Source organism: Xenopus tropicalis, chromosome 4 (assembly GCF_000004195.4).
Source record: "Xenopus tropicalis strain Nigerian chromosome 4, UCB_Xtro_10.0, whole genome shotgun sequence".
NCBI classification, from domain to species: domain Eukaryota; kingdom Metazoa; phylum Chordata; class Amphibia; order Anura; family Pipidae; genus Xenopus; species Xenopus tropicalis.
The window spans coordinates 122,623,626-122,648,689 of NC_030680.2; the positions used below are offsets into that span (position 1 = coordinate 122,623,626).

At 42.4% G+C, this 25,064-nt stretch overlaps 1 protein-coding gene across 5 annotated transcripts; it reads right to left on the reverse strand.

The window, feature by feature from the left end:
• Positions 1-7,807: 7,807 nt before the first annotated feature.
• nol12 (nucleolar protein 12) lies at positions 7,808-18,354 on the reverse strand. Of its 5 annotated transcripts, none has more exons than XM_031900041.1 (7): positions 17,491-17,607; positions 16,701-16,825; positions 15,830-15,935; positions 15,329-15,386; positions 13,003-13,145; positions 9,957-10,054; positions 7,808-8,276 (listed from the first exon to the last, which is right to left on the reverse strand). In XM_031900041.1, exons 2-7 carry the CDS (start codon positions 16,769-16,771, stop codon positions 8,105-8,107), a joined length of 648 nt encoding a protein of 215 aa, XP_031755901.1. In that variant the 5' UTR covers positions 16,772-16,825; positions 17,491-17,607; the 3' UTR covers positions 7,808-8,104.
• Positions 18,355-25,064: the final 6,710 nt, after the last annotated feature.

Here is a 25,064-nt window from a genome sequence, read left to right on the forward strand (position 1 = left end):
ATAATGAGCTGATTGTTTCAGTAATAGGCCCAAGAATAAGCCAAGCCACTGCGGATAAATACAGGCCAAGAATTCGACCCTACGCTGCCTTATAGTTGTGGCTGCACCCACAGCCATTGCATTAGCCCAGGGGCAGCCACACTAAGCACTATGCAGTTTTGTGCTGAATTCCGCTTAGTGTGGCTGCAACCAGCCTGATGCAATGGCTATGAGTGCAGCCACACCTATAACTATTGTATGTAATCTGTATATTTAATGTATCAACCATCTATTTTACAGTTTTGTGGAATATGTTGGCACTTTATAAATATATGTTAATGCTAGCTCTGAGCCAAGTCCAAGTGCGCCCAAGGCAAGATGCCCTCAACCCCCCCAAGGTGATGAGCCGTAACTTCAGTCTTTACTCTTTACCCTGTTATCCTTCTGTCCTTAGGGGCAGACTTATTATGCTGAGTAAAAAATGGCAGCAAAATTCACCACACATCGTCAGGCTTCGTCGTCTAAAAAACACAGTAAAATCAGCATAATTTTTCTTCCGCCATAACTCATAGAACTCACGGTGTAAAATCTGGCGTTAGGACAGCTTCGCCATTTATCTTACACAGCTTTTTACACTGGTTTTTCCGCGAATTTCATTTTATACAGCATAATAACATAACACAGGCAGTGTCTGTTGAAAAAAATTGGAAAGCTGAGTGGAGCTACAACATCAATAGAAAAGCCAGAGTGCTTGCACTATATATGGTTAGACTCAAACTGTTTTAAGGCTACGCCAATGATGTCATGCATAGAGGGTTAATGAAATGTATGTATGTATGAATAAAAATTCTTATATATTTGTAAATCTGCAGCCAACGCAATCCTGAAGTTGCATCTGCTCCGATTGGCTGATTGTAGCGAGTCAGAAATTTGTGCCAAACCACTGACATGCAGCATGGCGGGAAGGCTAAGAGAACGGTAGGAAAGACAATTTAGGCTGAGGAAGCACTGAAAGGTCTTTTACACATGGGCATTTTTGGGGGGCATTTATGATGCAGGTTTGATTGCTCCTAACACATCAGCTAACTGATGTTCCATGATATTCTGCCTGTTTGTACTCATGAGCATTCAGAGTAGTGCTTTGTTGCAGTTTTCTAGATGCAACATGCTGTATTTTCTTGCACTTTACATGCATTAAGGAGCCAATAGAATAAAAGGTTGTTTGGAACTCACAAAAATGCATTTGTAAACAAATAAGAAAGGCACCCATGTAGGAGCCTAATAAACCAGTTACATCTAAGGGCTCTGGTACACGGGGAGATTAGTCGCCCGCGGCAAAACTCCCTGCTCGCGGGCGACTAATCTCCCCGAGTTGCCTTCCCTCTGCCATCCCACCGGCGAACATGTAAGTCGCCGGCGGGATGGCAGACGCGGCGGGGCGATTTCGGGAAATCGCCGAAAAAGCCTCGCGAGTCTTTTTCGGCGATTTGCGCGAAATCGCGCCGCCGCGTCTGCCATCCCGCCGGCGACTTACATGTTCGCCGGTGGGATGGCAGAGGGAAGGCAACTCGGGGAGATTAGTCGCCCGCGAGCAGGGAGTTTTGCCGCGGGCGACTAATCTCCCCGTGTACCAGAGCCCTAAAAAGCCAGAAGAAAATATTTGTTATGCATTTCTACAGTTTAGTGTGTTTAGTAGGAAGCTACATTGCATGTTTAGTTATATTCCTACTGGGATTAATGTAAATCATCCGATGCTGCCTTGCAAAAGCTTCTTGTCTGCAGTAAATGCCTTAAATATTGAATTAGCGAGCCAATACTTTTTGACACGACTGCTTCTAGGTCAGAAAGGCCCATTTTAGGGCCCCATACTCAGGCTAATAAGCTGCTGACTCAGCTACTTTTATTGGCAGAGCATATCCTCAAAACTGTACTTCTTTCTGAATGCAATAGGGACAGCTGGTTACTATGTGAATTCCCAAAAAGATATTTTACCAAAGTGTATAAATTAAAAACAATTTTTAATAGAAGGTGCCTATTATAGTACACTCGTTCATATGGCAATCTCCATTAGGGCTATGACACATGGCCACCATGTTGTTTTTTAGTAGCTCACATTCCTAGGGACAAAGTATCCAAAGCTGGTCCCTTTGATCTTTGTGTGCACTGGGCCATTACACTTAGGGGCCCATTTATCAAAGCACGATTGCCTCCGAATACAAAAAAATTATATTTTTTCGACATTTTCGTACCATGCGTATTTTTGCCATTGTTTTTCTCACAATGCGTCAAACATTACGCGACAAAATCATATTGTCATGCCGAATGCAAAAGTTTCGGATTTATTCAAGCTTCAGTATCGTGACTTTCCTTGGGCCGGGTTGGAGCTGCAGAGTGCCATTGAGCCCTATGGGAGACTTTCCTTGGGCCTGGTTGGAGCTGCAGAGTGCCATTGAGCCCTATGGGAGACTTTCCTTGGGCCTGGTTGGAGCTGCAGAGTGCCATTGAGCCCTATGGGAGACTTTCCTTGGGCCGGGTTGGAGCTGCAGAGTGCCATTGAGCCCTATGGGAGACTTTCCTTGGGCCGGGTTGGAGCTGCAGAGTGCCATTGAGCCCTATGGGAGACTTTCCTTGGGCCGGGTTGGAGCTGCAGAGTGCCATTGAGCCCTATGGGAGACTTTCCTTGGGCCGGGTTGGAGCTGCAGAGTGCCATTGAGCCCTATGGGAGACTTTCCTTGGGCCAGGTTGGAGCTGCAGAGTGCCATTGAGCCCTATGGGAGACTTTCCTTGGGTCGGGTTGGAGCTGCAGAGTGCCATTGAGCCCTATGGGAGGCTTTCCTTGGGCCGGGTTGGAGCTGCAGAGTGCCATTGAGCCCTATGGGAGGCTTTCCTTGGGCCGGGTTGGAGCTGCAGAGTGCCATTGAGCCCTATGGGAGGCTTTCCTTGGGCCGGGTTGGAGCTGCAGAGTGCCATTGAGCCCTATGGGAGACTTTCCTTGGGCCGGGTTGGAGCTGCAGAGTGCCATTGAGCCCTATGGGAGACTTTCCTTGGGCCGGGTTGGAGCTGCAGAGTGCCATTGAGCCCTATGGGAGACTTTCCTTGGGCCGGGTTGGAGCTGCAGAGTGCCATTGAGCCCTATGGGAGACTTTCCTTGGGCCGGGTTGGAGCTGCAGAGTGCCATTGAGCCCTATGGGAGACTTTCCTTGGGCCGGGTTGGAGCTGCAGAGTGCCATTGAGCCCTATGGGAGACTTTCCTTGGGCCGGGTTGGAGCTGCAGAGTGCCATTGAGCCCTATGGGAGACTTTCCTTGGGCCGGGTTGGAGCTGCAGAGTGCCATTGAGCCCTATGGGAGACTTTCCTTGGGCCGGGTTGGAGCTGCAGAGTGCCATTGAGCCCTATGGGAGACTTTCCTTGGGCCAGGTTGGAGCTGCAGAGTGCCATTGAGCCCTATGGGAGACTTTCCTTGGGCCGGGTTGGAGCTGCAGAGTGCCATTGAGCCCTATGGGAGACTTTCCTTGGGCCGGGTTGGAGCTAGAGAGTGCCATTGAGCCCTATGGGAGACTTTCCTTGGGCCAGGTTGGAGCTGCAGAGTGCCATTGAGCCCTATGGGAGACTTTCCTTGGGCCGGGTTGGAGCTGCAGAGTGCCATTGAGCCCTATGGGAGACTTTCCTTGGGCCGGGTTGGAGCTGCAGAGTGCCATTGAGCCCTATGGGAGACTTTCCTTGGGCCGGGTTGGAGCTGCAGAGTGCCATTGAGCCCTATGGGAGACTTTCCTTGGGCCGGGTTGGAGCTGCAGAGTGCCATTGAGCCCTATGGGAGACTTTCCTTGGGCCGGGTTGGAGCTGCAGAGTGCCATTGAGCCCTATGGGAGACTTTCCTTGGGCCGGGTTGGAGCTGCAGAGTGCCATTGAGCCCTATGGGAGACTTTCCTTGGGCCGGGTTGGAGCTGCAGAGTGCCATTGAGCCCTATGGGAGACTTTCCTTGGGCCAGGTTGGAGCTGCAGAGTGCCATTGAGCCCTATGGGAGACTTCCCTTGGGCCGGGTTGGAGCTGCAGAGTGCCATTGAGCCCTATGGGAGGCTTTCCTTGGGCCGGGTTGGAGCTGCAGAGTGCCATTGAGCCCTATGGGAGGCTTTCCTTGGGCCAGGTTGGAGCTGCATAGTGCCACTGAGCCCTATGGGAGACTTTCCTTGGGCCGGGTTGGAGCTGCAGAGTGCCATTGAGCCCTAGGGGAGGCTTTCCTTGGGCCAGGTTGAAGCTGCAGAGTGCCATTGAGCCCTATGGGAGACTTTCCTTGGGCCGGGTTGGAGCTGCAGAGTGCCATTGAGCCCTATGGGAGACTTTCCTTGGGCCGGGTTGGAGCTGCAGAGTGCCATTGAGCCCTATGGGAGACTTTCCTTGGGCCAGGTTGGAGCTGCAGAGTGCCATTGAGCCCTATGGGAGACTTCCCTTGGGCCGGGTTGGAGCTGCAGAGTGCCATTGAGCCCTATGGGAGACTTTCCATGGGCCAGGTTGGAGCTGCAGAGTGCCATTGAGCCCTATGGGAGACTTTCCTTGGGCCAGGTTGGAGCTGCAGAGTGCCATTGAGCCCTATGGGAGACTTTCCTTGGGCCAGGTTGGAGCTGCAGAGTGCCATTGAGTCCTATGGGAGGCTTCCAAAAACATGCACAGAAGGACCAAAGTCAGAAAGGTTTTCCCGCCGTTTTTGATCGGGTACGAAAATGTTGTCACTTTCGGATCGCCAATATAATATTATCGTGACTAATACAATTTTTTCATAAGCATATTCATCATATTTGTGATCATCAGAAATTATTGTTTCTAATCTGAATTATTTCGGGATTCAAACTCGTACTTTGATGAATCAGCCCCTAAGGGTCTGAACAGAGTAGTAAGTCAAGCCATAATTATTAAAAAATTTAGATACTTCTCAATCATACAGGAAAGCTCCTATAAGCTTGTATGTTTTAAATATTCCTCTTCTCTTATACATTTAGGGCATTATTACATTAGAGGATTAATACAATATGAAGTCTGTGGGCCTGTAGAATATGGTAACTGGGTGTTTGAGCCTGTGGCTTTTATTGCTCACTAACCATAGCCAAGTTGCAAGCAACACTGCTGAGAGTATTCCAAGTACCGCATTGAGTGGCTGGTTCTGGGCAGCCAATAAAAAGGGTTGGGTCGCTGAGTAGTTTTTGTAGCCTGACTGCTATTACGAATGTGTAATGTAAAAGCTGATCTGAATACAAAACAAAGGTCTGGCCTTGCTGACCTTTTCTTCAGAAGCAGGAATATAATCTTTGTAACTGTACATATATATGTTTTATATATGTCTGTACTATTTACATAGTATATAAAATATACAGTATTTACACATACAAATAGGACCAAACAAACTTCTGTCTGTGTCACACTTTTCATTTAATTTTACAGTAGTTCTATTTAGCTAGTAGAATTAAGTCTAAAACAACTGGACTGAGTTTTTTGGAAACCGGTTCACTCATCCAAGTGGCTTTTTCAGGACTACTAGATATTGTATATCATGACCTGAATAAGAATCTTTATAAGCAATAGTTCTGTTTCTTTGTCAGTGCTGCAAAAGACAAAAACAGGTTGCGGCCCGCGCTGAGTAGTTGCCCACGTTAAATCTGCTCAAGCATGGGCAATTTATCTCCTGCAAATGCTTGAGGCTACATCGGGAAAACAAAGCAGCGTGTATGCTTTCCCACTTGCGATATGCATTGCCAGCGGGAAAGCATTTGCAGGAGACTAGTCAGTTAATAGACACATGAGTACAAGTCAACTCTCCATGTTAAAAATTCAAGTGTATAAAAGAAATTACAATATAATGTACTGCTGCTCTGCACTGGTACAACTGGTGTGTTTGCCTCAGAAACACTGCTATGGTTTATATACAGAATGCAGCTGTGTAGCCATGGGGGCAGCTATTCAAAGGAGAAAAGGCACAGGCACTTAGCAGATAACACTATTGTATTCTAGTCCATTATCTGCTATGTAACCTGTGCCTTTTCTCCTTTTTTCCAGCTTGAATGGCTGCCCCCGGGGCTACACCAGCTTATTATATATAAACCATAGTAGAGTTACTGTAGCAAACACACAACTTTTACCAGTGCAGGGCAGCAGCACATTATATTTTAGTTACTTTTATACACTTTCATTTTTTGGTGTTACTGTTCCTTTAACTTGCCTGGGTGCATGTGAAACAATAGATATGAAAAAAAAGCTTTGCACTGTGCACCAGCTTATTATATATAAACCATAGTAGAGTTACTGTAGCAAACACACAACTTTTACCAGTGCAGGGCAACAGTGCATTATATTTAATTTACTTTAGAACTCTTTAACTTTTTGGTGTTACTGTTCCTTTAAGGGATGTTCCCATCCATAAAAGCGAGAATACACCCCACACCTGGTATGTGAGAGATGACAAATAGAAGTGCACCTCCTTTCTGCTTGTGTTGGGCACAATAAAGATGGTCATGGCTTCCCAGGCCAGTTGTGAAGAAGGCCCAAGGGCCCTGCATGTTCTGGCTCTACTCCAGTGCCTCTGATCTGTGATGCATACTTAATTTCAGGTGCTATCATCAGAGGACACCCAAACCAATTCACATTTACTATGATAGAGATATTCTGACAATTTATAATTCAGTCTTCAGTTTTTTTTTTGTTTTTGATGTTTTTTAAACTATGCAGCTTTTTGTTCAGTAGCTTTCCAGCAGCAATCTAGTTACTGGGGTACAATTAAGTCTAGCAACCAGACAGTGGTTTGATTGAGAGGCTGGAAGAATGGGAGGTATTAAAGTAAGGTAAAAGCTAAATAAATCAAAAACACAAATAAAATAAAAGACCAATTGCAAATTGTCTCAGATGATCACTCCCTATGTCATACTAAAAGTAAATTTTAAGCCGGTGAGACAGTTCTCTCATATTTCTTATTTGCATAAAAACAGGTGCTAGAACAAAACATTGTGGAGGTAAGATGTGTCTGTTACTTGGCTTTTCTGGCAGCACTAATGCTTAATTCTGTACTTCATTACTTACCTGCATGGAGATACTAACCCCAAAACCATAAACAGGAATGTAAAGGGCAACATTTAACTGCTTCCCACAGTCTACAGATGTTTGCACTGCAGGCAGCATGGTTCATAGTTGTAACAAGCAGTAGGTATTAGAATGCAATAGATATTAAAATAAACCAACAAGACAATAACACCCTGAAAGACATTACTTTGCTACAACCTCTGCAACATTTTTCTGTGTTGAAAGAAGCCTAGAGACAGTACACTGCAGCCTGGCCCACAGACAATGGGAGCACTCATCCATGCAGCACCTGAAGCGCTGTTCTATAATTTAAGATAGAAGTACTGAAAATGAAACAGGGGTTTGTTTTGAATGCCAAAAACCTCCCTATGATCAAACCCAGTGAAGGCTGTGTCAGACACTGGAGTGAGAGAATATTGTGTATGATTAGTGACATGCATGTGATATAGCATTGCCTGTATGGCACTTAACTAGATGTTCCCTTAGATGACTTCTTCTGACTATATCTAATACCGGCAGAACACACCCACTGCCCTCTCTCTTACCTGCATCATCATACTGAGATCAGCTTCTCTTTTCATTCAAAGCTGCTGGGAGCTTTTTAAAGGACAAGCCACTCCTTCCCTGTGCCGACTGCACGCTGTGGTACAATGGGATTTGTATACAGAAGAGGCCATTGGTTGCTGAGAAATAACCTCTCCAGATACAAACAGCATCCAAAGGAGTGCAATTTCTGTCTTACCTTAGAATTCCAATTAATGCATGTTACACAGAGAACAAAGACTTTAATACTTAAATACTTTTTTTTTTTATCAGTCTAAAAATATAAAAAAAGCTTTTGGCTTTTACTGAAAAAAAAACATGAAAATATGTATCGAAAAATCTTTGGATGAGACTTTGCAGCCAAAATATTGCTGCCCTGGGATTTGGGATTGAAGTCCCCCTTACTGGGAGTATTAGGTGTTGGTACACAGCAAATCCCAGGAAAGAGTGCAGGTTGATATTCTTCTTCCATAGCATCAAATCATTTGAAAACACATCAGTACAGACAATAAAAGAGCATTAGTCTCGGTTCCTGCCGATCTTCCCAGTTTGTTTTCTCCTCTGAGCCTTGCTGGTGCGTCCTGACACTTGTTTGCCCGATGTTTGCTTCTTTTTATCATTAGTCCGTGAGGGGCGCTTTCCAGCCTTGCGCTGACTACGAGCATGCAAGGATGCAGTGAGGGAGCAAATCCTGCAGGCAGAAAATATTTAGGCTTTTATTCCCAACAATGGTATTCTAGCTCTCATCCAACCCAGGCCGAGTAAAGCTTTCTAGCTCTCATCCAACCCAGAGGAACAAACCTGAGAAGGGCTTAGGCAGGTTATTTAAGCCTTATTAGTCTGCATATTTGTATTTACTAATTTGAGTGGAATCAGCTAGGCCTGGAATGGATCAAAATGGCATAGAGGCATACAGCCCAAACAGCCCCCCACCAGCCCACTATATAGTGACTGTCTGTGGCATCTTACAGCAGCCCCTCTGGCATTTACCAAAATCCACAGACTGTCAGTCCAGGTCTGGAATCTACCATATTTCTCCTAATCAGAGGAACCAATTAAATCTAATTTATAGTGCTCACTGAAACATCCTCTCAGCAGACAAACGATTTCTGATACATTAATTTCAGAATACGCTTATTTTGTGTGAGAAAAGGAAGCTGGATAAAACGGTGCACACAGACTGGGCATATATAGAACGACTAGGAAAGAGATACTTCCTCCCCCCCCTTGTTTTTTTTAATAGTGAATAAAATGTATTGTCCCACATGACAAAAGGCACATACAGTCACATCAAGATTATCTTTACTAACAGATGCTCATATGATCTGTATTTTTCCAGCTAATTTTAATCACTTTGTAAAAAATTATTTGAAGCAAACTAGAATTCCATTTTGGAAAAAATCCTTGTTAAAGGCAAGCTTAAATTTTGTTCATGCCAACAGAATAATAATCTAAGGTACAGCTCAATGCATGCAAAAGACTGCACCAAACACTGTGCCCAATGGATGTGCTGAGAGTCATGGATGTTTATTCCAAAAACACCATTTGTATTCACCAAAGCACTTCCCATGCAGAAATCATTCTGCCTCTAGGTCAACTAAATGTATTTCCATCTTTATTCTAGCGTTCATTCATTTAGCGGACAAGTGTAAACATGAGCACACACTTAATAAAAAACCCAGCACACTGTATAGAATAACCCACTGTGGTGCCACTTTAGAAATGGAACTGCATTCAGTATTGGTAGTGATAAGGGTATAATGCTGAATTATTAAAATGAATGGGTGTGAAGTTGCATTTGCCCATTTTGTGTACTTTCCAGCATTTTATACAGTTGTAGTTTCGTTAAGAAGCATCCGATTGTATTATTCTTAAACAAGGTCTAGAACAGTGGAGTAAAATGTATCTTGACCTTAAAATATTTTGGCCCCCTACCACATTTAATTTTAGCACAAATGTATTAGTCACTAGGAGACCTCAGTTATGTTTTTTTCTATTATTCCCGTGCCCCCCCCCAACTGCAACTGTGTCTGTGGGCTTTACTATTTTACAGATGGGTGCAGTCCCTTTCCTTATTATAAAGAGAAGAAGGGGATGAAATAATTTCAATAACAAATTAAAAGCTGAAGATATAAAGTACTAATATTAATGCTTTGTTACACAGTGTCTGGTGTATTTTACTTGCAATCAATCCAGCCAAAACTGCTCCCTTGCTAATCCTGCGACATTGCTATGCATGGCCCCAGCTCACCTAGCAGGGAAACTTAACATTACTTGGTATAAGTTTAAAAAAAAAAAAAACAAAACATGTCTAAACTTCAAACCCTTTAACAGGCCTTAGAGTGCACAACTATCATATCAGATGACTTACTTTTTGGACAGAAATGGATCCCCGGCTTTTTTGGGTAGTGATACTGAAGATTTTGGCTGTTCCTCATCTGCATCTTTTTCATTTTCCTCCTCCTCTTCCTGCTGCACAAAAGAAACAACCAGATTATGGTAGTGCTATCCCTGAATGGGCCACATACAGTGTAGTGATAGGTTTCACACCAGCTCAGTGGCCAACAAATACCGATACTCCATCAACAGCCGCTCAGCAGCTTCAAAACAATAGGCTGCCAGGGCTGCCCTACATTATCAACAGGCTAAAGACCCTAAAGCTGGCCATACACACACTGATAATATCATACGAAACCTCGTTTCTTACAATATTCGGTGCGTGTATGGCAAGTCGGTGAGTCGACCGATAACACAGGAGGCTGCTGATATCGACTCGCCGATCGACCAGTTAAAAGATTTTGATCGGGCGCCATAGAAGACGCCTGAGCAAAATCTGTCTTCGGGGCTGAATCGGCAGAAGGAGGTAGAAATCCTATTGTTTCTACCTCCTTATCTGCCGTTTCAGCCCTGAACAGTTAGTGCCGGATTGTACGATCTTTCGTGCGACCAATGGTCGCACGAAAGATCTAAAATCACCACGTGTGTTGCCACCTTAATGTTCTCTATCACTAGCTCCACTGATAATTATCAAATTAAAAGAAGAAGGAAAGGTAAAAAATCACTGGGGGTTGCCAAATGTTAGGCATCCCCCAGTGACAGAGATTCCTTCTTCTTTAAATGGAATGTGGCCATTATGTCTGCCAATTATATTTTATGAAATAACTAAAATAAGCAAAAAAGCTTCAGATTCCCTTGCACATTTCTTCTACAAAGGTTATAGGAATTTCAATGAAGACTTCTATAAGGAGTGACTGATATCCACAAAACTTCAGCATTTAACTTTAACTTCATGTAACTTTAACTGTATTTATTTGCTTTCAGATATATCACAGATCACCACTTACACTGTAAAGACATGAGTTTACCACAGGTAACTATTACATACATATGATCATGGGGCCAGAATGGCTCTGGAACTTTGGACACTGCACCATATAAAGCTGACCTCTAAAGTGCAAGGTTAGAGCTTAACTTTTAGTACAATGACAAGATTATTTGTAGTTACCATCCTGACTTGAAGGAATACTATCATGGGAAAACTATTAAAAAAAACAACAACAACCCATCCGTTAATAGAGCTTCTCCAACAGAATCCTGCATTGAAATCAATTTTGCAAAAACCCACATTTTTTTATATGTAATTTTTAAATTTCACATGGGGCTAGCCATATTCTTCATTTCACAGGGTGCCACAGCCATGTGACCTGTGCTCTGATAAACTTCAGTTACACTTTACTGCTGAGCCGCAAGTTCAAGTAGTATCACCCTCCCCCTTTACCTCCCTGCAGCAGCTCAGCAGAACAATGGGAAGGGAGCAAGATAGCAGCTCCCAGTAGATACAAGAATAGCACTTAATAGTAAAAAATCAAAGTCTGGCTTGGGACTCCTCCAGTTACATGGGAATAGGAGAAACAATAGGCTACCTGAAAGCATTTCTAATGTGTAGCGCTGGCCACTTCTGAAAGCTCCAATGCATGGAGATGGCGCCTACACATCAATATTACAACTATACAACAAAGTATACCATAAAAATCATGACCAAATCCCTTTAAAGAAAGCTTGGATGTAATGGAAAGGACTAATAGCAAACGCTGACAAATGCCAATGAGTGCAAAAAGTAGTACAAAATGTGAAATAATTAACATTCTACTGAAAGAAAAGAGAAAATGAGGTTGGGTATAATTAATATTTGTCTCATGTAATGATCTGAATTTACAGGCATTATGGCTGACCACAGGGTAAAATCCATAGTAAACCTACTACCTCTACTGCTGCACACAGGCTTATGACTGTGTGGGACCAAAAAGGTAGACTGCGAGCAGCAGATAAATCACTAGCTAAATTTATAACAATATAAAATCTGTCATTGGACACTATTCATATAAACATGGCATGCTCTTGTGCATGTACATTTTGCTATACAATTGCACAGAAACAGAATGGCAATGTGACAATCAAGCTGTCGTAGAAGCTTTTCATGGAACAAAAAAACAACCCTAAAAGGAGTCAGCACACTGCGCCTGAGCAGATATTGAAGAATATATTTGCAGTTCCTCAATTCTACCACAAGAGGGCCTATGTGCAAACAGAATAGCTCAAAGCAATATCCCACAAGATAAGTGAAAAAGAATAGGCCAGTTCAGGAGACAGGGGTGGGTGAATCTTGGTGAGCAACAGAAGCATGCGTTTTGTATGTATAACTTGTTTTCCTTCTACTTTAATATGCATTTTGGGGCAAAAAGCATTTGAGCTTTTAAGAATGCTCAACAGACAGCAAAATAGCTTAAAATAAGAAAAATGAAGAGCAGGTGCTACATTGTCCACATTTTACTAAAATTTCATTTGAAACCTTTAATTACCTATTGTTCTGTTAAACATAACTAAAGGCTTAAGTCAGTATAAGATTCATTCAATACTATTATGGAATAGAGCTGCATGGTGGCTCAGTGGTTAGCACAATTTCTGTAAAGCCGTATTAAATGGCAAGAAAAGCAGAGTTACTGAGGGCTGGCAATTGTTAGGCTTCTCCCAGGGAAAAAATATGCATTGGCCAACTTAAAAATTGCTATAAAGCAGAGCTGCCCTCACATCTTACTTACCTTGCCCAGACAAACTCCTGCATGTCCGATAGAGGGCTGTATAAAATATTGGCACTCCAAGTGAATTGGGAATTCCTTGCTCTTTAAAATACATAACATATTGGCACCCCCAGTTATTTGGAGGATCTCTGTCATTTAACATGTTTGTGCTATATAGAGGATAATATAAAGGTATATGGGAATGTACCAGTGCAATCATCTTGAATAAAAAATAGTTTGGTTTCACCTATTTGGTTGCCATGTGCAGACCAACAGGAGGCTGTGCCACTGGAGTGTGCAATGTGTTACATTATGTTGCATGTAATGAAAGAACTGTACCTGTGCTTTACCCAAAGGCAGCAATCCAATGCCAGAAAGGTCCAGGTCACTGATAGTCGTCACTGTTACAGTGTGGTTAGGGTGATCATACTGAACCGATTCACACTTAGATGTCACCAGCCCCTCCAGCTCATCAGTTTCCTCTGCAGGAGAGACAGAAATTAGCAAACTCTCAATAGCAAAGATGTGGGAGCCCAGCCTATTTTATCCTATTCTCACTCAGTATAACCCTCGCCACCTTGAGCTGCTGAGTTTGCAGCAATATTTTTTTATTACTGCATGAGTCACTTTAATACTGCATGGGTCTATAGTGCTATAGCTCTATATGGCGCTAAAAAACAAGGCTTACATTGTAAAAGCCAGCAACCCGCTGTAGCTACAGGCCTCTGAATCTGAAAGTTACACCACTTTGCTAACAGCTGCTTTTATACCTGAAAAGGTTAAGCTGACAATTCTAGATGTTTATACAAGTACTATAAAGGCTATCTATTTATGTCTATGTTATGTTATTTTTGTGAGATCATCTGTTCCATTAGCCATTAGAGATGTTGACCCTATCCTTAATGGATGTTTCTTTAGATATTCAGCCTCTTCTAATTTTTTTTTTTTTGGTGTCTGGTAGTGTAACATGTTTGTTGGGTTGATTATCAGCCACAGTCCACAAGTTTTACACTTTCAGAATAACATTACAGAGTTTGCTGTATGTGGAAGTCTGCTTTGCAAAAATTCACATAAACCCAGAAAGCCATGTCAATTAAGGGAATGCTAATATTCACCCAGTGAAATCCATGGGCCATGTGTGCTGATGATAAGACAAAGGTGAAATGCTATAGTTACAGAGATCAATGTATGTATGTATGTATAACTTTATTTATAAAGCGCCACAAGGGTACGCAGCGCTGTACAATCTTACAGAATACAAAATTACACACAGGGAGGACAAGTGATAAAATAAATAAATACTATATATATATATATTATATATATATATATATATACAAGAAAAATACAGGTTTCTTTAGATGCAAATGGTGAAGTTTATTTCCGACGTTTCAGTCCTTACTTGGACTTTCGTCAGGTAAAGTCCAAGTAAGGACTGAAACGTTGGAAATAAACTTCACCGTTTGCATCTAAAGAAACCTGTATTTTTCTTGCCTGATTGGGAAAACCCTATGAGTGCCGACATTTTCTACTATATTGAATTTTTGAGCTCTGGCACCTAGGTCTAGCAACATTATTAGGTGTGCTCCCCACTCTGGACTCTATATATATATATATATAAGTATATCTATAAGTGCCATGTGGTATGAGACACAGTAGGAAGGAGGTCCCTGCCCCGTAGAGCTTACAATTTAAGAAGTTGGGTAACATACAGGCACAAAGCGGAAGGTAAGAGTGCATCAGGTATGGGCATTTTCCCTTAAGTGCAGGACTAGGCAAAGAATGCACTGCCAAAATATGTCAGGGGGCATTTATAAATGGCAGCTAAAGCCTTGGTACCATATGCCTTTATTACATTACTACTAATATATAAGACCGCTATACCTCAGGGAATTAACATTATGAACAGTATGTCCTCTAATTTCTAGCCATGTGCACAAGAATTTTCTATTGTGTGCGCTTTTAAGAGTGTGCATGGGTTGGTCCAACTAAGTACTTATATATGTGCTCCATGGTGTATATAGCCGGAGCGCATATATAGGAAGACAAAAAATATATACAATAGTGCAACAACGTTGTTGCACTATTGTATATATTTTTTGTCTTCCTATATATGCGCTCCGGCTATATACACCATGGAATTCGTTTTGGGACCCAGTCAAAGGGGTTGATCTAAAGCGGAGCTGCAGAAAAGAAACAGTATACACACACGATTCGGTATACAAATTACACAAGATTGGAGATTACATTACATTTAAAGCGCTGAGGACTTTGGTATTGTATTTACCTCACTACTTATATATGTGCGGTCACACAGAATCATATGGGAGCACCACAATTTGTTGTTTGCTTATCTTAACATTTGTGCACAGAACACAGGTTATACGGCTAACAGACCAAACAAGCTGCCAAACCAGAAGGAGAGTAAGGATATATCAGAGGGACATAATTTCACCTGCATAGGGCAGCTGGATAGAGGGATATAGTAGCAGGACTAAAGATGCCTTACTGCTGTCCTAACCAAAGATACACATTTTAAGGATAAAATTGATTGATACACTTTTACAAAAAGGGTTGAAAGTTCTGCACATAAAGCTACAGAGACTATTGCAGTTAACAATACAGTTTAGTAGAGCACAAAGCAAGTAGGTATAGGAGTACTCACCCAGCTCACACAGTGCTTCCTCTCTCTCCTTTAACATTTTCATATATTCCTTATGTCTCTAAAGAGGTATTATTACATGTGGAAAAGAAAACAAAATGCATCTGTTAAGGAAAATTACCCTACTTAATGCAATTTCTCTTTTCTTTGGTCTCTGAGTATAGGTAATGGTAAACAGAATTCTCACTGTGCTTAAAGAGAGAATGAAAGTTAAAAAAAAAAACAACTGAGGAATGGCAATTTGTTGGGTACCCCAAGTGACCCAAATGCTAATCCTTTCCCCCATGCATTGCAACTCTACCAGCCTATCTTTCTGCAGCACTGCCATGTTTTCCCAGAGAGGCATCCATTGTGCAGATTTAAGGTGGGTACATGTGCAGTACAGTAGACTTGCAAGATGCACAATACTACACAAGCACTGTAGCCTTCAGCAGTACCAACACGATACACTGAACAATATGCTGCAATAATTAACTGAAGGATGAGGACCCAATGCTTACTAACCTCCTCTCTCATCTTTTTCTGTTCTTCTTTAATCTTACGTTTGATTTCTTCCACGGCAGCTTTTCTCCTCTGCATCTTACGCTTGTGGAAACCAGTCAGGTATTCCCTGTAACACAAAGATGGGTTCTGGATATATGTATATTCTCATTAGGAAACTTCTGCACCCACCGGCTTGTAAATCAGCTGAAATTACTGTTGGATGATATTAACCTCCACAGCAAGTGCACCAATTTTCCTAACAGGAATTATATACCCCATGGTTTGAACCAGGAAGATGATTTAACTCCTGTGTTTAGATAGAATGTTTTTATCTTTGCATAGTGATACTTTTTATCTATATATTTGTTTTTTTTATGTTTTGTGTTAAGAAAAGGGGTTTCCACTGAAAGGTGGACTTTTAATATAATGTATCATATTGTGGATTGTTCTTTCTTCATTTAACCACTTCCATTTAAATCTGCAGATGTAAAAGTGCAAACAGTCCATGACATGCACAACTTATTGTGGGGCTATCCTCTCCTTTCCTCAGGTTAAAAATACAAGGAAGGGAGACAGACACCTACCCCAAAACATTGTCCACACAATACCCTGTTAGCACTTTATCTTATAGTCAAATATTTTAAGGAAAGGGTTTAATCCCCAGTTGGAAACTGGTGTCCTTGATTGCCTACCCAAGGCTCACCCTTTGCACAGAGCAGCAGCAGATAGCCCCCGGGGGTGCCAGGAAAGTGCTAAGTAACTGGTAACATATCTGCAGATAGCTCTGCCATGATTGTAAGTAAAGGCAAATCAGTTCCCAGGCAGGCAGATTTTTGCCTGATTTGACCCACAACACGATCACATTCCAGTATTTAGTACTGCCATCACTCACCTTCTCTTCTCCTCATCAAATGTCAGTTCCCGGCAGCTGGTTGAGCCTTTTTTCTGCTTTTTTTTCCCCATTCTCTTACAATCTGAAGCGACTCTCCGAGTTTTTAAGTACAAGTTCTGTTATTGCTAGAAAAACAAGGAAGGATTACACTGGAACTGTATGTAAAGTTACTACACATTATATACAACAGGGAAGGAGGAACAATCTGCAAGTCACCTAAACCACACAGACCTTTATGAATTGCCCCAATAATATATAATAAACAGTCGTTTAAATGAAATATTTTTAATTTTTGTGGTTAGTAAACATACAAGACCAATGCATACCTACAGCCATCTCTCTCTCTCTCTATATCTATCTAGCTGTCTCTCTATATCTATCTAGCTGTCTCTCTATATCTATCTAGCTGTCTCTCTATATCTATCTAGCTGTCTCTCTATATCTATCTAGCTGTCTCTCTATATCTATCTAGCTGTCTCTCTATATCTATCTAGCTGGCTCTCTATATCTATCTAGCTGGCTCTCTATATCTAGCTGGCTCTCTATATCTAGCTGGCTCTCTCTTGCAAGCATGTGTACACAGGGCAGCCATCAGGGTATTAATGGGCCGGGCTATCCCGCACTTACAGGGGTGACCAGCCCGAATGCTGTCAGTTAGCTGCAAACTTCCCAAGCGATTTTGGTTGCTAGTATGCCTGCATGGCCCCAACCCTACACGGCTTTCACACTGCCCAACACTGCAGTTTTCCTAACGCAGTCCCACAGCCCGCACTGCCCTATCGCTACTTACACCTCCAGCAAAGCGGTAAGTGCAGCTCCCCAGCCGTGCGTCTCACAGGAGATCCCAAGTCTCATCACGCGAGACTGACGGCAATACCGTACGCATGCGCAGAGAGCCGCTGTGGGGGTGGCGAGTAGGGTAACGCAGTCGGAAACTGCTACAAAGTTGCGCTACATCCACTCAGCATCAATTTTTGTTGTGCACGCACTTTCTACTTCTGTTACTGAACAGAAACAGGTGTAACCCTTTCTTGGCACACTGGCTTCTTTTGGCCTGTATACTTGTTTCAATAGGAAATTTGGTTCCCTTTGGAAATATTGGGAACTGGGATTTTAGCGCAGTGCCTCCACCTAGTGGACAGAGCGCACCTAAAGGGGATTTACACTAGGAAATAATCACACACAATTTGCAGCAAATATCAACTTCATATAATGTTGTGTAAATAAAATAGTGTTAACATGCAAACAGTAATAACCCTGCTTTGGAAACCTGTGTGGTTTTAGCCACTACTGGCTCAGTCTCTCTGACAACACAGTCCCACACTCCACTCTTGGAGGAAATACCCTTTCCCAGTTCAGTCCTGGCAAAGTCCTTCCCCAGAGCTTTTTCAGTTTCCCCAGCTAGCGCTACCTGCCCCAAAGTACCTCTCCCTTTGGAATAGGCAGTTGCTCCCACTAGCAGGCCCGGAGAAACACCTGTCCTCACACAGGGGACACACACAGTAGACTGTCAATACCTTTCCTCAGATGGATCACTCACTGGGGATCCGCGGGGGTAAAGGCATCTAACAGCAGTAAAGCCGATCTGTCTCTGCAGGCTTGCACCCCTGATGCCAAGCAGAGCTCCTCTCAGCATTTACCCTCTCACTACTGCTTGGATGGTCTCTGTCTCAAAACAACAACAGGGGCTCCCTTTATAAACCCCCGATTTTTGGCTCCAAACCTAGGCACACCTTCTCTCTCCCAACAGTGCCCTGGGGCATCCAGCCAATCAGGTTTCTCCCCAGTCTGTAGCGGGGCTAGATGATATCACAGACTGAGAAACAGGGGAAAAAGTGTTCTCTAATCCCCTACGCAGGAAAGACTCAACTTTCATGTTGGTTTCTCGCCATGCCTCCGGCTACCTAATGTCCCAGTTTCCTTAGTATTTGTTGCTCAGAGTTTCGAATTGTGCCAGGGAACTTTAAAAAAAATGCTCTTTCCTGGTTGCCAACAGTACCTGCCACTTTTAGAGCCACTCCTCGCGAAATGGCCAAAATGGAAAGCGGTTTTAGTGCAAACTAGGGCCATGTGAGACTGTCATCGTTTTAGGTTGTTTTTTTTTTACCCATGTTTATTGAATATTTTGTAAGTTACAATAAGAATCTCACACAAAGACCTGCATTTGAAGACATAAACATCATAAAACCCTGTATGCTTATATAATGTCTTTCATCACAGGCAATGGTTTATCTAGACAGTCAGCCACACACAAATTAATACTTACAAGGACAAGGAAAGTCATTTTGGCATATTATTGCCAATAGATTAACCACATTAGTGCCACCTAGAACGCTATATTTATTCTGCAGAAAGCTTTACCATACCTGAGTAAACTGCCCTAGAAGCTCCCTCTGTTTGTTAAAGATAGCAGCTGCCATTTTAGCTTTAGCTTCCTGCTGCAGCTCTAGCCCTTGGTAGCTCAGATCACACATTCTGATGGGGGGGGGGTGAGTTCTTATTCATTCTTATGGGAGGGGGGAGCAGGAGAAGGGAGAGAGGCGAGAGCTGAATGAAGGATTTTTTTGACGGAGGAAGTCAGATACCCTAAGAACATGTTTACAAAAAAGGAGACAAGAAATCCTATGTTTCTTTTGACAGAAGAAAAGAAAAACCACAGTCCTGTTACACAAAAGAAAATAAGTGGTTTCCAAGCTATTTATAACACAATATAATGTTACCAGCTCACTTATCTGTTTTACCTGGTCCCAGAAGTGTGTTATTACTGGGAATAGCAGCCAAATATGGTCGTGCTCTGCCTGCCCTATGCTGCCTGTGTGTGCCATACTCTGCCTTCCCTATGCTGCCTGTGTGTGCCATACTCTGCCTGCCCTATGCTGCCTGTGTGTGCCATACTCTGTCCTATGCTGCCTGTGTGTGCGATACTCTGCCTGCCCTATGCTGCCTGTGTGTGCCATACTCTGTCTGTCCTATGCTGCCTGTGTGTGCCATACTCTGTCCTATGCTGCCTGTGTTTGCCATACTCTGCCTGTTGGACCGTCTGTTAACATTTGGCAGAGCCTCTGCTCTCGATATATAAACAAAAGTAAACATGGTTTCTGTCTGTTTGTTAGAACCGCAACTTGTGCCAGGGAACAAAAAAAAATGTTCCTGTTGGTTACCAGCACTACCCACCAGTGCTTTAACTAATGCTAATTAACTTACAGTAAAAATAAGGAGAAATGTATGACTGCAAGTCCAGTAATCAAAGTTTAATTACAATTGCCATGTTGGTTTCCCCAGAATACAGCACTGTGCCTATTGATGCAGGCAGTAGGGGAGCCCCACTGTTTAGAGATCCCTCCTGGTGCGGGCAGCCAAGTGCTGTAAGGGGCTATATTTAAAAGAAAAACCTGTTTCGCCAAACCAGAGTGCAGATTCTATTATGCGGCACCTCTGGTGGGGGAAGCAGTTTCAGGGTGATCGTTATCTGATCTGACAGATCAAAATCTACTCTTCATAAAACCATCCAGTAGATGGCAGTAAGAGCAAATTAAACCACTGTACCACATGTGAACCAAAAAAAAAAAAGCAATTCGTGAAGAATAAGATATTTTATAGTTTAACACTATATAGATTAACACTTTTTCTTTTTTTTAACTTTCCAGGTATACCTATATATGTATGTAATCAACACAATCATTCATTGCACTTGTCTGCCTTGGGGTCAGGTTTGACTGTGTGCTTTTCTGTATTCTTCATTCCTCACATCCAATTTCTTGCAAAGTCTTGTCAACTACAACTTAGAAATGTTACTAAATACTAAAACACTAGTCTACTCATTAATCATCTCCTGCCTCTGCTATTGCAACCTTATTCCCTCTACAGTTTGTCCAAAATACTGCTGCTGCTCCTGCAAGACCAGTGTTGGTCTGGGGCACCAAGGACCCACCAGAGAAGCGGATATCAAAGGCCCCCAATCCCAATTAAACACCTAAACTCTTTTTGTTGGGAAATACACTGGAATTCCTGAGTTTGAAAGACTGATTGTTCAAACTTTACTACTTAATATAGCCATGCAGGCACTATCTCTCAAAACAATTTGCCCACTAGACTAGGACTCCAGCAAAATCTATGAGAAATATTTTATACATAGAGATATCACAGCATCTGGTGAGACAGCGTCCACAAACACATACCGAGGGCTAATGCTATGTGGGCAGTTGTGAGTTCTGGGCTGAAAAAAAACAATGACAGAAACGTTTGGCACACTTTCTGACAGTGCTATCCTGTGTGTATACACTGCATTGTTCTGTCCTCTCACACAGCTTGTGCTAGCAAGTAGAGCACAACATAACAGAATCTGGCGTAATAATATAGTAGGGTTGTTTGGTGTTGACAAAAGTCTAAACTCATGCTCTCTGAGTTACATGGTGCAAATTTTCCCTGATTTAACCCCCCTGCCAGCCCTGTATAGTCACCTTCCTCCCTGGATTCAGGAACCGCTAAATGAACTCCTTTCTATCTTTCTCACAAAGATATATTTTATGGTTTGGTTTCACACAGGCACCTTGCATTAGTCTTTTTATTTTTTAAGAAACAGTGTGAAATAAAGGTTATAGCCAGGCCCGGACTGGCAATCTTTGGATTCTGGCAAATGCTGCTGTAAGATGCCATAGTCACTATTCAGTGGGCTGGTGGGGGCTGTTTGGGCCTTTGTGTACTAGAAATGCCAGGGCCTATTTTGAATCCCTGCCTAAAAATTTCACCCTGACCTTAATTTACAAAGCTGCCATTAAAATGCCGCACCTTACATTTCAAACCTTTCTCCAGTTACTCTCCAAATCAACTGCTTTGTTTCTTCAGTTACCTTAGACTTTCCTCCACCCTAATAACCCCTTATTTTGAATGGAATTCATTACCACATCAGACATTCCCCTACCCTGCTGAGTTTCACATGTTACTATAAAACTCTTTCACCAAGCCTACACACTAACATATTCAATTCCAACAACTCCCTTACATTACAACTCCCCAAGTCACTAAGTTCCACAACATCAGCTTTCACATCACAAAAACGCTGGAATGGATGCAAAAATGAGTTTGTATTTACATCAATCACAAAAGTACTTGCAACCATACATGCTTCTATAAACTTATGGCAAGGACCAATGCACCTATTCCCCCTGCCTCAATAAATTACAAGCAATTGAGTATATGGATACTAGGCAACCCTAAAATTACCGTCAGCCTAATAAGACATGTTGTAATTGACACTGCACACATTGGCATATCAGAATCACACAATCCCAACTATGTGCTAAAGTTTGCACCAGACTACAGTACAGTTCAGGAAAATCTGGAGCTAATTTGCACTCATTGGCGAATTGTGTGAATGTTGCAGTTGCTGCTGCTTAGTGGGTTCCCCACTGATATTCTGGAAGAAAGTGCTGCATTGTGGGTAAAAAAAAAGTGCCAATTTGTGTCCAATTACTGCATTTTGCACTTCATAAATGAGCACTGTTATCTCCTCACTGACAGGTATGGATTTAATTTTTCTCTCTTCATCATACAATTACATACTTTGTACCTTGTGTTTCCCTTACCCTCATCGTTCTAGATTCTATGCACTTGGGGCAGGTCCCCCCATTACCTATTTTTTTCAGTGCTCTGTATTTCATGTACACTTATAAACATTATTGCTGCATATGCTGGCACTTTTATGAACCATCAGCATTTTCTGCAGAACTTTATATATATAAGGGCACTTAACAACATACCTATAGACCAGGGATCCCCAACCTTTCTTACTCGTGAGCCACAGTCAAATGTAAAAAGACTTGGAGAGCAACACAAGCACCATAAAAGTTCATGGAGGAGCCAAATAAGGGCTAAGATTGGCTATTAGGCAGCCTCTATGCACACTATCAGCCAACAGGAGGCTTTATTTGGTAGGAAATCTCATTTTTATTCAACCAAAACTTGCCACCAAGTCAGGAATTCAAAAATAACTACCTGGTTTGGGGGCACTGGGAGCAACATCCAAGGGGTTGGGGAGCAACATGTTGCCCCCGAGCCACTGGTTGGGGATCACTGCTATAGACAGTAGGCAGTAGGTTACAGACAGTACCAACATACCTTAACATACCGATAGACAGTAGGTGTCAAAGTCTGAAAGACTTACAGGGAGGGAGTGGGGATATTTGAGACATACAGTATATTGGGATATATCAGCATGTAACTGTATGTAATTGTATGCAGAGATTTGTTATGGAAACATAGTGGGACTTTAATACCATTTGTTTAAAAAAGTGCACATTCTGCATAATTCATTTTTTGGATGTCTCTTCGTCATCTGACAAGTTGGTAGGTCCAGGTTAAGGCTTGGCTAAAGGTAGGGGTTATAGATTTAATTTTATCTAATTTAATATGAAATTTAATACAAGACTGTATAGGTAGCAAGTGTAAGGTTTTGCAGAAAGCTGCACCAGAGAATGCATATTCTAGGAGCAGTTTGGTCTGCTGGAGAGAGGATAAGCAAATGAATGGTAGGGAGCTAGAGGTGAGGTTGCAATATCCTAATAGTGAGGCGATTAATGGACAAATTAGTACTGACCAGAGAAATCATACTTAAATAACGTAAGGGGGTGGGTATTGTAATCTATGCAGAGATGGGAAATGGGGAATGTTTCACAGGGAGATTAGTCGCCTGCAATAAATCTCTGGTACCACAGGTGATTTATCTCCCCAAAAACTTTTTCCACCACCAATAAATGAAATCACTAGTGGAAAGGCCTATGCATCGCTCCTGGGGGAGGAAACTTCAAGCGACTTTGTACTTATAAAGCTCTGTACTTCCATGCAATAAAGCTCATATTACAATTTTCCTTTTCATGATAGTTCCACTTTAACATCTCAGTTTTGACCTATTTGTTTACATTCTTTTTAGCAAAAAAGGAACCAGAGGTTGAATGACTGAATTCTCAATATAAGCTTTATTCCTTCTTTTTAATACATAACCAGCGTGTTCCTATGGTTCCTGGATCTCTCAAACTAGACACCCAACCCAGATCTGAGACTCAAATCCATAAGCGTTCCATCCAGAGGACTTGGCAGGTGGAGAAAAGCTGATCATAAGCCTTGTGTGCTACTCGCTCCAACTGTATATTTCTGCAATGTTGTTTGAGGTTACCATGGTGAGCCATAGCCTTGTCTCCTTCTAAGATACCTGTACTGCCATAAGGTTTCAGATAACTAGTATTCACCACCTTTGCTCTCAGGCATAAATCTGCTACCCAGGTGACAAAGAATCCAGAGTGACTCGAAACATTGCTTTTGCTTCAATAGAGGCAATTTTACTTGTGCTGTCCAATGTGCTCTGCGTGGAACTAATCTGTTATTCTGGGGTGATGGGTTCCCATTATATACTGTAACTACATGCAAAAAAAGTAAGTGCTTAACTGTGCCCAACCCGAAACCCTCCAGCTGTTATTTTATTGCAACTCCCTGCTGTCAGGGGATTCAAGAGCTGTAATTCAACAACATCTGGACAGAACAGATTGGACTAATTCATAAGATGTCACCCCTAGGATTAAGGCCCAAAGGCCAGTTGCATTGCTTATAATACCATTCTGATGTAGAGTAGCAAGGTGTAGGGGCCTGGAAAGATTTGTGAACTACAATTCCCAGCATTACTAGGTGTTTTGGAGTATTGTTGGGGTTCTAGTTAGTGGTATAAATCTGTAATTCCCACTACATACAGTTAAAGGGCTATCTCACATGGGTGTCTATCCTGTAACAGTCCAGCTGTTATTGCACAAACAATGTGCACTTTTTGCTTTCTTTGAATTACCATAGTAATCTTAATATCTGGTGTGGGTGCAAAGGTCCAGGTTGTACATTTAATTTTAAGGGCACATCAGCCCTGCGATGCTTCAGAATAGCAAACAACGCAATGCGCGCAAACTGATGGGCAATTGTGCATATGGAGTGATATCAAACTATCAAACTATAGTCTGGCCCCCCGACAGTCTGAGGGTTCATGATCTGGCCCCCGGTTTGAGGACCCCTCCCCTAAAATATAGCTTCCCCTTAATCTGCTTGTATGTGCGGGAACTCATTCTGCAAGTGCTACATGCATTTGACCAGTTAAAGGATAAAATAAATGAAAGCAAATGTTTTTCTGTATAATTTTGCCATATATATATATAATGGCAAATTTCCTTTTATTAAAGGCTGTGAGCTGTATTTAAGGCGTAGCCTGGCACTGTATCCATACAGACAGAATGTGTGAGTGCATGTGTGTGTACAAGTCCCGGCGGATTCTCCCTCACCTTTCTGGGAGGCTGGCTTTTGTTAGAATGAAATGTTGAAAAACTGGTTTTC